The sequence below is a fragment of the Dermacentor albipictus genome, chromosome 1 (genome assembly GCF_038994185.2).
Source record: "Dermacentor albipictus isolate Rhodes 1998 colony chromosome 1, USDA_Dalb.pri_finalv2, whole genome shotgun sequence".
In the NCBI taxonomy this organism is placed as follows: Eukaryota; Metazoa; Arthropoda; class Arachnida; order Ixodida; family Ixodidae; genus Dermacentor; species Dermacentor albipictus.
Genome location: NC_091821.1, coordinates 82,087,587 through 82,103,536, shown reverse-complemented (window position 1 = coordinate 82,103,536; position 15,950 = coordinate 82,087,587). Strand labels below are relative to the sequence as shown.

Below are 15,950 nucleotides of genomic sequence, written 5' to 3'. Positions count from 1 at the left end.
TGTATATACTGTGATTACCAAAAACTTTCCTTATACTATAGACATTCATCACTGAAGAGTCTGCTAGAATTATTTGAACAATGGCAGTATGGTAAAACTCTACTATTTCAGTACACAAGTGCATTTAATTTGTTCCTTCCAGTGGCATGCTTTCTGTACAGTGATACCTATGTGTTGCCTTATTTCGATCTGAAAATTTAACATCTGTGCTGAAAATATTCTGTCTGCTCCACACAGGTTATGCAATATTATGAGAGGTGAGGAAGAAACATCTGCTGCTCTCATTTGGCATGTAGCACAATACCATACATTTATTATTTCCTACGGTGATCAGGGCATAGTAAGAAATTGTGCAAGCTTAAGGTGATTCCTTCAATAAACCCATGGCCCTCAGTCCCCAGCAGCTGCGAAGCACCTAACCAAGGCGGCGGTCAGACCTGTAATGCAGCAGAGGGTGCTAAGAATCTCTGGGTCCGGACAGGCCACCAATGGAAACTGACCCTGTCAACCTTTAATTACTGAACTCTGTCAAGTGAGGCTAGCTTAGCAGGACTCTTTGAGGAAATATCAGTGATTGTTTGGGATGTCATCACCCTTAGTGAGATTAGAAGAACTGGTGAGGCTTATACATTGCTGAATAACGGACATCTCCTCTGCTATAGAGGCCTCCTATATAAGAAGCAATACGGGGTAGGATTCCTAATCCATAAGGACATAGCGGGCAACATTGACGAATTCTACAGCATTAATGAGAGGGTAGCTGTAGTTGTAATCAAACTTAATAAGAGGTATAGATTAAAGGTAGTACAAGCCTACACTCCAACATCCAGTCACGATGCTGAGGAAGCAGATCAGTTTTATGAAGATATTGAATTAGCGATGAGAAAAGTGCAAATTCAGTTTACCGTAGTAATGGGCGACTTCAATGCAAAAGTGGCGGAAAAGCAGGCTGTTGAACAAGCAATTGGCAACTACGGCATCGATTCTAGGAACGCTAGAGGAGAGATGCTGGTAGAATTCGCAGAAAGGAATAAGCTGTGAATAATGAACCCCTTTTTCAGGAAGTGTAGCAAAAGAAAGTGGACCTGGATAAGCACTAACGGTGAAACAAGAAATGAAATTGATTTCATGCTTTCTACCAATCCCAGCATAGAGCAGGACGAAGAAGTGATAGGGAGGGTAAAGTGCAGTGATTATAGGTTAGTGAGGGCTAGGTTTCACCTCAATTTGAAGAGAGAAAGAGTAAAATTGGTCAAGAAGGAACAGGTCAACCTAGAGGCAGAAACGGTAAAAGCAGATAAATTAAGGCTGGTGCTTGCAAACAAATATGCAGCCTTAGAACAGAGAGATGAAGACGACATAGAGGTAATGAATGAAACTGTTACTAGGCTGGCTTGAGAGGCAGCAACTGAAGTGGGAGGCAAGGCACCAAGGCAACCAGGCAAACCCTAGTGCTCTTCCTGAGCAGCCGTCTGCATAAACCACACTGTGGTGCATAAAGTGGTCCAAGCAGAATGGACAATAAACTTCAATGTGCAAATGCTGCCAGTTTTCTATCGGTCTCATCTTGTGCGCTACTGAGGTGTAACACCTACAACACGGATGTCAGCCCTCCTCATCATGCCAGCGTTGCGGTAGCCCCATCTTCCAGGGCATTGTTTCTGCAAGACAGCAGCTGTTGCCTTGTATTGTGTGCTGTGCCAACGTGTCACCCCAGTATATTTCTCGAACACTGTCTAAGGAGCTACAGTGCAATGCTAAACCTCGCTATCACTTTCAATGCTTTGCCCTTCTGGCAAAACTGCCAAATGTTTTTATGGTGTGAATGCTCTTGCTATAGGGCCTTGACAATGACCTTTACTATGAGGTCAGCATAAGACCGTGATAACTTGCAAATAACTAAACATATAGGCAGCTGAGGTCTAGTAAAGCTGACTAGATGAGCTTTTATCCAGTGCTCTTTCATTCAAGTAAATATGTATCTAATAAGTGAACTAAAGACTTCATTCATTCTGTTGTGAAGTACGATAATAGTCAAAGCAGGGCATCCAACAACATTTCAAATCTAACTAGCAAAAAGCTGTCTGCTTTAATTAGCAGTTGGCCATTGATGTTGCCTTTCATCTCCAGTGTCATGACAATTGTGTAGTATTGCCAACCAACCAAACAAGATTAATTCATTCATTAGTTCATTTAGTGCATTACATAATGCTGAAAATGTAAGAGCAAAGGATCAGCTGCATTTTGTAACTTGACCCCTTGCTTTGTGGTGATTATACAAAAAACACATTTTCATGCATGTGTGCATTCCTTATTACTCCAAATAGCAGAAAAATTGCTTACTTCCCCCCATTCTGGGAAAGGGCCATCGTTTATCTGCTGCCACCACAAAAGTATCTTTCCGCAGCATTTCACGGACAAAAAATTGTGCCACTAAGAGTTGTTTCTGCAGTGAGAGGCTGTAGTCAATGGCACCTACATTCCCAAGAGTGCTTCAGAAAGCAGCTGCAATGTGTTCAACAGTAGCACCTCCGCAGGCAGTGCACACGACATATTTACACATTTCCATTCCTCAAACTCAGATTTTGTATGCATTCTGTCTTGATCAATTAAAATTTTCTCTGAAGAATCAATGATAGCACTGAACCAGAAGTTGAAGATTGCTGGCCTGATTCCAAGCCACAATGGTTTTATTTATTTGGATAGCCAAGAGATGCAAGAACGCATGTGCTTATAATTTACAGATATCCTGTTTAAGAAATTGGAAATGCACGACAATGTAAATTTGTTCTAAGCGGCCTTTTTGCTTCAATACACTAATTACTATGACGCATAAAAATGAAATGACCATAACATGCATAATACAGCAACACATATTACTGAAATACCACAGCATTTGGCTGATTTTTGAATTGCGATTACGTGGCATGCATGAAAGAATAGTAAGTAAGAACCTTGAGCAGCTTTGGAGGTAAATGCTCATGGGCACTGGGGTGTGTCTGGGCACGTGGATGTCCCTCAGCCAGCAAAGCGCTCACCACGACATTGTCCCTGTTGTGGTATCTAGTGACAAAGGAAAAACACAAGTACAAACAATGAAGTGGGAGGAAGAAGAAAGCAAGAGCCCCAACAAAATAGACGGCACTGCTGCAAAACAGTGGCCAAGTCATAGAGTACAACCATCTGTCATTAGTGCAACTTTTAACAATGTCTCTTTTAGAGAAGTAAGAATGAATGAAAGATGCCTCTGTGTGTTTTTAAGCCAGAACATCAATCATCCCATCTCCTTACCCTGAGGTCATGCGGTGACGACACTGCATAATGCTCACCAGCTCCCCCTGCTGTGCTAGAGGCATGCAGTCACTGCTGCCTCTGCACCAAACACCATTCCTCATGTTGAAATGCTCAAAGATAGGGAACTAAAATATTAAAGCAATGCCAGTTACAATTCACGTCACTAAAAAGGTCTGTTGTCATGCCATTTCATGAAGTGTCATGTCAACATTAATTGATCACATAAATGTACACTCTACCAAAAAAGGCACTTCATCTGTGTTCAAACAGTGATTCCCACAAAATGTGTAGGTCAACCTTGCTCTCTGCTATATTTTATAGGTCTCATGTTGAAGAATTCCACTCATAGAAGTTCTGTTTTATACGTGTTATTTATATGTATGTTTCAGTTCAGGCATAAGGAAAATTACCAACTTTAACCCCTTCAGTTTCTGGGCATTTTTTGGAGGTGATGCACCTCCAGCATCTAGTTTTTTTCTCAGGTGTCATAAAATGAACAGAATAATTTATTTTTGGTTGTACAGAAATGAAAAGGATGGCACTTATAATGGCAAATTCTCTCTTGGTGTGGCCTTCACATTTCTGACAAAAGGAATATCAAAAGGAACATGGCAGGACAGAAACACGGAAACATATCGGTATGTCAGTGAAGCTGAAAGGGCTAAATACAGATCTGGTGTTCCCTTAGCTACTAGCATGTGTTAATAAATGGCGCTGTGACAAAAGGTCATGTCAAGCACACAAGCTTTTTAATGGTGTAAATAGAAGTCTCCTGATGGATGCGAGAATGTTTAAAACAACAAAATTCTGAGTCATACTGGCAATAAAAAAAAAAGGCTGCAAACATTTATGACACCTTTCACAGCTTTCACTTGATAAGCCTTCAGTAGGTAACTGAAAGGACTGTGTGACCAGTAAAACATGATAAAGGTCACAGCCAAAATAATCCACTAATCCTGAAAGTTGCTAGGAAGTAATTTTGTACCGCCTTGCAATGTTACCAAAGCAGAACATCACTTGCAGCAAAATGTCAATGCATGTCACGACATTCAAATTTTTTATTAAGATTAAGAAACAAAAAGGCTTTTAAATACACTAGCAAAAATGAAATAGGCACGGAAGTTCTAGTTACAAATGAAAGCGCAGCTTTTTTTTTTTCATCATGATGGTGTTATTGCGATTGAGTGGTGCCACATGGTCAAAGGGAAAATCAGCATCATTATCTTGAGGTAGTGATCAAGCTAAGGTAATGAGAGAAAAAGGAGACATGAGTTGTATGAAATGGAACCCTGAATTATGTGTCACAAACAGTGTCCCAGTTGACAATGCCTTGTGCGACATTTTCAGCCAATAAAAGCATTAAAATTCTGGGTCACCTACCTTAGGCATCAAGTCATTTGTGCAGAACTTTCACCAATTCCCTCTAGCTATACCTAGTTTCATAAAGTTGGGTGAAAGTCACATTTAAAGGAATTTGTTTTTCAGACATTTAGAGGAGCTTATAAAAACAGTGTTGCTGTACAATAGTAGCAGCAGTATTAGTAATTTGTTGCATTCCCATAGCAAAAAAGAGAGAGAGAGAGAGAGAGAGAGAGAGAGAGAGAGAGAGAGAGAGAGAGAGAGAGAGAGAGAGAGAGAGAGAGAGAGACCACAGGCATTATAACTGCTTCACATTTCAGTGGACACGTGAACTGTCCCACAGCAATGGAAAAGATACTGAGGAAGCGAATAGAGAAAGGGGACAAGAAATTTACAACAAAAGTGGTTGCAAAAGAAAGAATATAGATGTATACATGCCATAACCTACACTATTGCTTTAATTAAACCATATTTTCACCACTACAGCTCTCCTACCTCACATACCTTACCTCACATATTTGCCGAGTTAGAACCACTGGGCAAATAATGTTGAGCACGCTAGATGCCAAACAAATTGCCATCAGCAGAAACTGCACATTATATGAACATACTATTAGACAGCAAATGATGACTTTTGGGTGTTTCTTGTTTCAAAGATAGTTGGCAACTCCGCTTGACAACAGTGATTTCCCTAATAGCATAGCGGTTACAATGCATTCAAGGCAAGGGTGATTGACTGGCATTGCAAAACAAATAACTTACTGCTTTAGCAGAGTGAAGATGTGGCCCTCTTCTACAGTTGGAAATTGAAGGCAAAGTTTCATGAGAAGCTGCTCATCAACTGGAACTGCTGTGCCAGACTGCAAAAGGGAATTTATGATGCATACAGGCTGATAAAGTGTTTAACATTGCTGATAACGAATTGATATCTATGTACACTACTGACACAGCACAGCAAAAAAAAAAGACAAAGAAACACAGCAGTGGCTGCTTTTATTGGGCACTGCCACATTAGGTGTTAAGCTGCTAATATAAGAATATTTTTCATGGCTACATTCGGCAATCACATACTACAAAGGAAGTGCAGACTTTCAATCAACTGAAGGCTGGGCAGTGCAGCAAGAAAAGCTCCAAAAGCAGCATTTCAAGGATGTATTATGAACACAAGTGACTGTGATTTAGAATAATTCCTACAATAATACAATGTGCAAAATAGAAGTGAGGCGTGCAGACAGGACACAAGAGTAGAGAAGTGGACAACACGAACGCGGCGTTCCTGTTGTCCACTTCTCTACTCTTGTGTCCTGTCTGCACGCCTCACGTCTATTTTGCATAATGAATCCTTACTAACTAGCTCAGCTTTCTGTCGTTCTAATACAATGAACCACAGTTCACACAGTTCACAAACAAAAATACAAGTTAAACAATAATGGCCTTGCATTGTGAATTTTATTTTGAGAACTTTACACACAACGGCTTAAGTAATATGAAGAAGCATAAAGTAACAGATGCCTTTCAATATAGCAACTGTAGCTGTTGAAAGCTTCACTAAGAAAACACAGGCACTGCCAAGGTCACGTAAAAGACGGCACAAAGGACAGTAGTCAGGAACTGTGCAGTTAACAGAATTGCAAATATGCTTTTTTTTATTCTATATTTATATTGTCACACACATGCTACAGACTGGATTTTAATGCGAAAGCACTGCATGCCCCATAGAACGAAAATCTGTCATAGTCGGTATGACTGAATGATGGTACCAAAAATGGCTGATGCAAAGATTAAAAACATGTTAAAAAATGCTTGGATTGACATCATATTTCTCAGGGAAGTTCCTGTAAACAAAGTAAATTAATGGCTTTGAAAAGAAAATTTGGTAAATCTCGCTCTGGGTGGGAATCATACCCAGGCCACTGAGATGTGAGACAAGCACACCTCCCCGACGCCACAGCAGCTCTACGTTCTGGCTGACTAAAGGTGTGCCTAGTGCATGCATCATTGCACACATCATGTCCCAACCATCTGGCTGACTAAAGGTGTGGCCTAATGCGTGTGTCGTTTGGCACATGATGGTGCAGCCAATAGGGATGAGGTGGTGCCACGTCATGACTGCATAACATGAGCACGTTCCTAGCATTCCAAGGTCTAAAAATATTATAATGCTTTTGCATTCCTACACGTAAGCAGTCTTAAGTGTCTGCCAAACTTTTTCTGGTCAAACTAGATTTCAGCACATTCTGTTACGGCTTAGTGCAGCTACATCATGTCCACAATAACTGCACACTAACTGCCTAAATCTAAAGTTGAAATTTCACTTGGCATTAAATCTGTGACAAAATCCCTAACACTTAGTCCTAGGTACTCAGGCCACCATTGCTGAAATCAGTTTCAGGTTGCTAAATTTCACACCAGAGAACAGGACAATTTAGAAAGAATGAAAAGCTTGACTTTGGTGTGTGGCAACTATTTGGCCTAGCAATGGAGATGCAACCACCACACAAAAGCAGCGATAGTAGTGGATCAACATAATGAGGTAAAATTCCAACAGAAACAAAGTGACACAGCCACAAATTTCTCCTGAGAAAAAGTGCCGACCAATGCAGCTGAAGTGAAACTATAGGAATGTAGGAATAATATACAAATTGATTAAAACACACTGCTAGGTGTAATATGCCTTAGGTGGAATTTTAGCATTACTGAAGAATAAATTATGCGCTAGCCAGAGCATGCCTTTGTGTTGATCCCATGAATGCTACTCTCCAAATGGCAATTTATAACACTGCCATAAACTGAAGCAAAATAGGTGCTTCAGTTTATAGCAGTACTATAACAATGGATCTTTGAACTATGAAAGTAATTTTCTATATAGAAACTACTGGCTCCCAAAGCCTCTTTGTTTATGGCTCAATGAATGGCTTTTGCTTAAACTGTGCAGCGAAATTTGGCATGCACGTATTTTCCACTACCATTCCTGACTACAAAAGTTGCATGAGCAACGGCTGAGCTGAGTTTATCAAGAATTGCAAAAGTGGGAATTAGGGGTGTATAAAGGTTCAAACTTCAAGCTCGAGCCCCTGCCTGAGCCTAGTGCTTAAAAACAATGGGCTCTAGAACAATGGGCTCAGCCCTAGAATGCAAAGCTGCAGCCTTGCCCAGTATGACATGGCAAGCTTACACTCCAAGCCAAGCTTGGGCCTGGCTCTAAGTGTTTGTCAGCTCTGATCAGCCAATAGTCTCTCCACAGAGCAAAACAGAAACAACTACAAAACGTGCAAACCATTCATTTCATATCTACATAAAATATTCTATAAGGCCAACCAAGTATCTCTGTTTGGCAAATACAAATAGGCTTGAGGGAGAAGAATGTTTCCAATAGTTTTATGCCTGTGTTTCTTTTCAAATAATTTCAGGAAAGTAGTGTAATGAAGAGACCAGGCCACTGCGTAGAACTCACTTAAGACTGCAAGCCCACCAGCCTTTTCACCTGCACTTTTCAGAGATAATCTAAGTATTAAAAGGTAAAACTTCGCTGCTAAGCATATGTATGTTTGAACTCCATGTCCCGACTCCATACTGCTTCTACATGACCAGTATTAAAAATGAGGACTGAAATGTCAACAGTCCATAGGTGCATGTGCAAGCTAACACTTTTAAAAGCAAGTTCATGCCTTAGCAATGCACAGAACACATTGCAAACATTCTCTGCCTCACTGTAGGCCTGGAGCTGGGCCATGAATGCACACAGCAACACCCTCCATTGGAAAGGTACAGTGGCTCAGGCCCAGCCCCATCCTAATGCAAAATATGGTTGGAAAATATTGAAGTGCAAAACACGGGACTACAAGGAAGACTATACAGATGGGACGGGTGCTACCAACAACTGAGAGTGTTTATTCAAAACTCCTTTGCCGCAGCAGGACACAGTGTGTATATGCCCAAGATTCTCTTGAATACAGCTACAAAAAGTGCAGACGAGATGAAAAAATGCAGACATGTGCATAATTTCGCTATGTAACTTGTACCTTCTTGGGTTGGTAGAGTTCCTGTAGTGGCGACCACAAAAATACAACTGGGAATCTAGCTGATGTAGCTGATGTGACTCAACAGGTCCAGCCACATGTATCTTTTAGTCGCAGTGAGCATTCAAGTGGCTTTTGTGCTATCATGTTTCGTGTGTGTGCATATGTGCTCTTGTCAATTGCTTCTTCAAAGGATGCACTGGTGGAGCACTGTTTAGAAGATGGCCATGATCCGTCTGTGTTAACATGGTGCATTGCGTGCTTAGTCTGGTATAGACCGCGAACAATACCCGAGGACAAGAGGGAGACACGGGGTGACACCTAAAGCCAACTTTCAGCTGCTTTTAATTGTCCTCATTTATTGTAAGCTATGTGCATCACTGGTAAGGTCATCCGACCATTTTCACAGCATTCCCACTGCACCCATTTCATTGGCAGAGTAGGTGACCCCTAATAGTAATGGTGTCGCATTCACACATGCGCACTCAAAAAAGGTTCACTGAGCAGCACGTGACCACTGTCAACAACACATAACTGGTACAGACGGCATATAACCAAAAAAATGTTAATAATGAACCAGCTTAACTGTTGAAATACATGAAACAAGCTTATTTGTTTAAAAGTGCCACTGAAACCATATACACATATTGGGTCCAATATTCCTATCGCCACTGCTTCTAAAATCTCATGTTTTAGTTTTGTTTTTCCATGGGCGACAACCTCGTATTCTGCAACCATGGATGGCAACCACCATATGTAATGAATAGCCAAGTTCAAGCCTTTTCATCATTACACACACCTGAAATGCTGCCAGAATTGTATTTAAAGATATTGCACCTTTTATTACCCAGCTGAATTATGCAAACATGCCAATTTTCTGTCACTAGAGTCGCAAACAAAGCAGGAAAAGACTGAGGTTTTTTTAATCGAATAAATCATACGCTCATTAACGTAGATGGTGATGATTACTTCGAAATCCGTACTGTATTTCTTTCTTCATGCAATTGCGTAATCTGCTCCGCAGAAGGTCTGAATTATATTGCAGACATCATGTACTCGTGACGTCTGCGGCAGAAAGAATGTTCCACATCCGCCACCAAGGTTTGTGAGTGGTGACCCTGGCTAACACTCCCAGGGTTAGTTCTAGTAGTGGGGAAAAAAAAACATTAATACCGAAGAAAGTGGATGAGAAAACGGCACCGCGGTAGCTTAATTGGCAAGAGCATCACACACGTATTGCGAAGATGTGGAATCGTTCTCCAACCTATGGCAAGTTGTTTTTTCATCCACTTTCATTTCCATTAATTTATCGCTTCTTTAATTCAATTAGTAACAACAAGCAATTTCCCCGATGTTTTCCTTGGTGTCTTTGTTTGTTGCCGTCCTATGATAAGATGTTCATTTGTACCACTTATGAAAAATTTTTTTCCTCCCCCTCTCTCTCTTTAGCTTTCCCCTCCTGTAATGGCCTCAGCAATGGGGCTCGCAGTATTAATAAATGAATTAATTTTAAAAATGCTTTCGTAGCCTATCACTGAGCCTATCGTCAGTGCATCATCTCACCTGTATCATTTTCCTTGTGGTACCATGTTTTGCACTTAAAACATTTTCCCAAGTACGCTTCACCAAATGGCCCAAAAGAATATTCTTCAAAAATATGGTTAGATGGCCTGAGCCTGGAAAACAGGCTGGGCCAGATCCAGGCTTTCAGGTTATCTAGAACCTGTGCACACCTCTGGTGAGCACATTTTCATGACTTTTGCCCAATGAGAAAGAAAAAAAAAACATGCTTGCACATCAGTACACAATGCATGTCCTTATTAAAGAAAATAAGCACTCAGGCTATGCTGTTCACTTATATGCAAAGAACAAGATGGCATGAGCATGGAAAGCACTGAGCTTGACACACAGCTGTAGGGCTGACTTTGAAAGCTAGTGCCACTGTAGGCCTGTAACTACAGAGATGTGTGTTACAAATGTTTCAGCATGCTAGTACTGCCACAGTGCTTTCAGTCATGTTTATCAAAGCGTGCCAACTTGTTTCCCATAGTAAGGATGCAGCGCACACTTATGTGTACAACAACAACTTTACGAGGTATAACCCTAATGAATACTCATAGGGACTGCACAGTATTGCTTCTGTGGCAGGCTACAGATGCTAGGATGTGCAACAGCAAATCAAAAGCAGGAGTTGCAAGAAAAACAAAAACAAATAACACATGCTCAAAGTTGAAACATGCATAAAAGAGCCACAAGAAAATTAATAGCTGCAGTGAAGCATGTCACCTTGAAACGATATGGTGTTCGGGGACTTCCAAAGTAAGGTGAATAGGTGCCCTAAAGATAAAGTTGGAGGAGAAAAAGAAACATGGGACTATATAAATGCTCTTCACAATGGTCCAGCCCACTGCGAGTAAGTTTCTGCACTTAAAACTTGTCCAAACGTAACATGACAGTGCATATATTTAGTTTGTGCTGGATTCCTTTACTTCCTTACTTCTTAAGTTTTCTGGATGTTTGCACCATTCATAAACAAACCTGAGGATACCAAGAAGGTTTAAAAATTAGAACTTTGGCAAGGAAACAATGAATTACTTCTGACAGTTCACAACAACAAAGGACTTTGTGCAACATCCTGTTCAATAAAAAGAGTGCAGAGAGCATGAGTAAGCCAGTGGCTGTCACATCATGGCATCTAACGTCTGCAGTAGCACTGTGAAAAGCAAGCTGCAAGAGAAATGAGCTGGGAAGTGCCAGTTAAACAAGACGACTTATGCACTGCAAGATAGGAGCAAGTTAACATATACACGGTGTTTCAGCTAACTTTAGTCAGAGTTTAAAACTATGCCGATGCACCCTAAGACGACACTACCAAATGCATGTTGCTCACTTTTGTATGTAGTGTGTCACACTATTTTTTGTATCTTGCTTAATTAGATAATTAGTCAAGATTAATTAACCAATTTCTGAAGCAACAAAGCCAGGAAAAAAATTCCAATTTGAAAGTTGCAGAGCAGTTTGCAAAACGTCCGATTGAACAGTTTCTAACTTTCTATGTGTTAGGCATTAGTATTTTTCCGCTTACTTGAGATGCCTGCGAAATAAAAAGAAATACCACGTGACAGGTCCGCTTGCGCACTGCGATTTCAGTGCTCCCAAACGCTCTGCGTACAAACGAATATAGCATTTAGTCGGGTGTGATGCCGCTGCGAGGGAAGCACATCGGTGGCGTAAATCGCACAGCCAACAACTGCGTCACTGCCCTGTTACCTTTTAAGCGGCAGCACACCCTGCTAGATGCTATGTTCGTTTGTGCAAGAAATGTTTGGGAGCGCTGCAATCACGACGTACAAGCAGGCATGTCACATGGTATATTTTTTGTATTTCGCGGGCATCTGGAGTAAGTGAAAAAACACTAATATTTCGTAGATAGAAAGACAGAAACTGTTTACTTGGACGTTTTGCAAACCGCTCTGAAACTTTCTAAATTGAATTTTTTTTCCTACCTTCGTTGCTTCAGAAGTCGGTTAATTAATCTTTACTAATCATCTAATTACACAAAATACTAAAAATAGCATGACACACTACCTACAAAAGTGAGCAATATGCATTTGGTCGTGTCACCTTAGAGTGCATTGGCATATTTCTAAACTCTGGCTAAAGTTAGCTGAAAGACCTTGCATAAAAGAGAGGCTCACAGACAAAAATCATGACAAGGGTCAAGCAAGAAATTAAATTTGCCTGCAGGTCAGTGAGGTGATGCAAGCAGTGAGGAAACAGTGCATGAATCATACATTAAACCATCGTATGAAGCAAAAAGCAGGTAAATGTTGCCAAGCTACATCACAGTGTTTAAGCGATTTAACCAATCAACTGCATCTGGTTGTCCCAGAAGCGAGCATATCACTGCAGTTTAATATAGTTACCATGCTTAAAACACATAACGAGGAAGGCTTCTAGAACATAATACACCAATCAGTCAGTGCATTAATAAGTGTGATTATGAGCCATTTCAAGGTTAGAATCAACAATGACACTGTTATAGAACACCAACGATAAGTGCTGTTACCATGTGCAACACAGTGCAACTGCATACCCAATTTAAAGAATCCTTAGAAATATGCTTAATCAAGAATTCAATACATTGCTATAAGTATTAATCCAATGTTCACCACTAATGCCACAAGTTCATGTTCATCATAGAATTTCAATGCAAAATCCAGGCAATATCAAAACTGAGCATGCTGGGAGCACCAGAAAGGCAGCCCTGCTATTATGTCAGGCAGAAATACCCCACAATGAAGTGCGTGACAAAAAGTTTGACTGACAATACATCGCAGCCGGTATTGATGTGCAGGTCATGGCAGGTGCTTGCCAGGCAAAGCAGCAAGCTATCTCAGAGCCATGAGCAAATTGTTTAGCCTTCAAGCTCTGTCACACACTTCTTCATCGGTGTTTCTGTCTGACATCATGGGGCATTTGTCGGATGGAAAGTTAGTGGAGTTATCTTTCTGGAGCTACTGGGACACTATCGTTCAATATTAGCTGGATTCAGCATCGAAACTTGGACCAATATCACCAATTAGGAGTGATTTTCAGGATTTAACAAAAATTGGGGTGCCTTAAAATGTGACTGCCTTCAAATTCGCCATAGCAACAACTGCCCTTACAGTCCTAAAAAAAATATTTGAAACATATTTTTGTTAATCGGTCTTCTCAACCTTGCATTAATAGTGGCAATGTTCATCTTACCTTACAATTATTGTGTAAAAATTCCACATGCACTATGCTCATTGCCTTTATATAAAAACTCTGCATAATCTAAAAAAATAATAAAAATGCCCTTCATGATACTTAAGCAATGACAATTAAAAGAACACAGAAATTAAGTTTATTCAACATGGCAATCTACTCAAGACACATACTGTAAAATAGTGCTTATTTGGTCTTGGTGGTACACACTCGATTGGAAGAACTGTGCAAGGACAGAATAAAGAAGGCAGCGCTTTATTCATCCTATTTTCTCGTCCTGTCCCTGTGCTGTTCATGTTCAATTAAGCCAGTTTGCCTTTCTTCAGCCAGCTCATCTTCTTTAAGGAAGCTTCTCTATGTTTCTATACACTTTTTATAAACACTAAGCATATGTAAACAATTATCACAAAAGAGAAGAAGGTGAGAACGAGGCTTCTGCTCAAATCACTGCTGATAGAGGTGACACTTAAAACTATCAACCAGACAGATGGCTCCATGCCCCAAATTTATCTTCACTCTCTTCGTCACGTGCTATGCATATAAACTGACTCCAGCACTGTCCAATGCACAGTGAACAAGGAACAGATATGGGTTCTGAACTCTCAATAATAGTTTTGACTTGGTCAGTGCATACTGTACTTTTTCATTTTTTTGTAAAACGTGCTACCTGACCAAATGAGCTTTCATTGAACCCTTGACTATATGCAGTATACCAAAGTCACCTAACTTTTGCAACTGCATATGCTTGGTGACCCAAACATAAAGTTGGTGAAAATTCATTAACCTGTTAAGAGCCCAGTGTGCTTTCAAGTACACCAACATTTTTATTTTTGAATAAATCAAGAAAAAACAAAATACAGTTTTATTTAGTACGCCATTTTGCTACCGAGTGCCTTGCCAAGATGACTGCATTGTAGTTTTCATCAGCTGCATGATGTCTTTGATCTGTTTATTGCCAAACTTGGAGAAATAGGGACTATAACAGGTACTACTGCTATTATTCTTGTGTTGCTTAGTACCTGCTTGTGGAAGCTGATTTTGAGGTGCAGGTTTTATGGCAGAATGCATAAATGATGAAGGTGTGGCACTGTATATACTATGCTTCTTTATGGCATAACAAGAAAATGAATGCAGGTGTACTTTATAGAGTACACAGGGCTTCTGTGTTGCGAGAAGGGCTTCTTTGTTCTCAGCTCTATTTCGACAAAATATTGTTTTTGGGTAGCAAGAATGGCTTCAGGTGTGGTTTCAGGCATAAACGAAGGTATAAACGAGGAATAAGTGAAGAAATGAGGATCACATCAGCAATACTGTTATGCATTCCTGCTACCTTTCTCGCCTCTGACGAAGATGACAAGGCTCTAGTGTTCAGTAGATAAAACAGCGAGCATGATTATACTAAATTTAAGTAAATGAAAAACTATTTAGATACAAAAGCTTTTTTTTAAAAAAAGAGGTCATTTATGCATGATTGTGTTACAAAATCAGTGGAAGGAACAACAACAAAGACAATGTCTGTTCCTCTGTAAACGAGATTAGCTATGTAATAAAGGTAGGTAACTCCCAACTATAACCAGTGGCAGTCTCCATCTCACAATAGGGCTGCAAAATCTAACTGAAATTTGTTTGTTGGATGTCACCAAGCAAAGCACGGAACAGGACTGAAACAGAAGAAATTGACTGTCATTGCAGTAAAGGCCACCAATTATGCTGAATGGTTCTACCTTCATTGAGTCAAAAGTTTAGGGTTTTCGTCTTCCATCACAAATGATTATGTCCATGCCCTTTATCAAATAAATTATTTAGCACTGCGTCTGAGAAAGCAACACAAAAAGCTTTCCCCATTACCTGCCTTGAAAAGTAAGAACACCAGCCTAACAAAATATAATTACTGCTAAAATGCATGTTTTTTACATGACCATACTAACTGGACCAGCAAGAAGTTTGGTGCGACGGTTTGTTTTAGGCATCTTGTTTTATTGGGTTCCGAAATATACCATAAGTTCAAGGACCTGCACCAAGTTATGCTCCCATAAAGGCCCAGCATGCTTTATAAAGTACACCCTTGTAACTTGTGAAATAATAAAGAATAATTCATGAAACTTTCAGTATGCATTTAGCGTGAAAATATCAATGCATACCAAAAAGCAATCAAATCTGACGAGTGTATTTTCCTGGAGCTTTAATGGGTTAATTCTCAGTGGCCTAACACTGTGGTCAGTAAAAGAATGAAGGATGGCCACTTATGAACAATTTGGAGGAGCACAGACAATGCCGAGAGACTACAAAGAGCTGACCATGCAATTTAATATGTACAGCCTGAAGTTCACTTCAGCTCCATTAAAGAACATTCTCTAGTAGTGTCACTTGTCATGTAAGCTTCACCCACATATTCATAGGTTTACACATACAGGTCACATACAGGTTGCCTTGAGTAACTTAAGGCAAGCTTTAATAAGAAAAGTGGTGTGCTGTGACTGAAAAAACTGAAGCATTGTCATTGGATATGCCAAGAAAAAGTGATAA

The 15,950-nt window shown here is 40.2% G+C and overlaps 1 protein-coding gene across 5 annotated transcripts in view; it reads right to left on the bottom strand.

Annotated features, from left to right (window-relative positions):
* The window catches only part of LOC135907444 (uncharacterized), a 78,680-nt gene that overhangs the window by 47,393 nt on the left and 15,337 nt on the right, over positions 1-15,950 (bottom strand). For all 5 annotated transcript variants that reach the window (XM_065439129.1, XM_065439130.1, XM_065439131.1 and 2 more), the window contains 3 exons: positions 10,959-11,009; positions 5,416-5,513; positions 2,955-3,063 (listed from right to left, as the gene is read on the bottom strand). In XM_065439129.1, the coding sequence (XP_065295201.1) occupies positions 2,955-3,063; positions 5,416-5,513; positions 10,959-11,009 (258 nt within the window). The remainder of the gene's footprint in view (positions 1-2,954; positions 3,064-5,415; positions 5,514-10,958; positions 11,010-15,950) is intronic.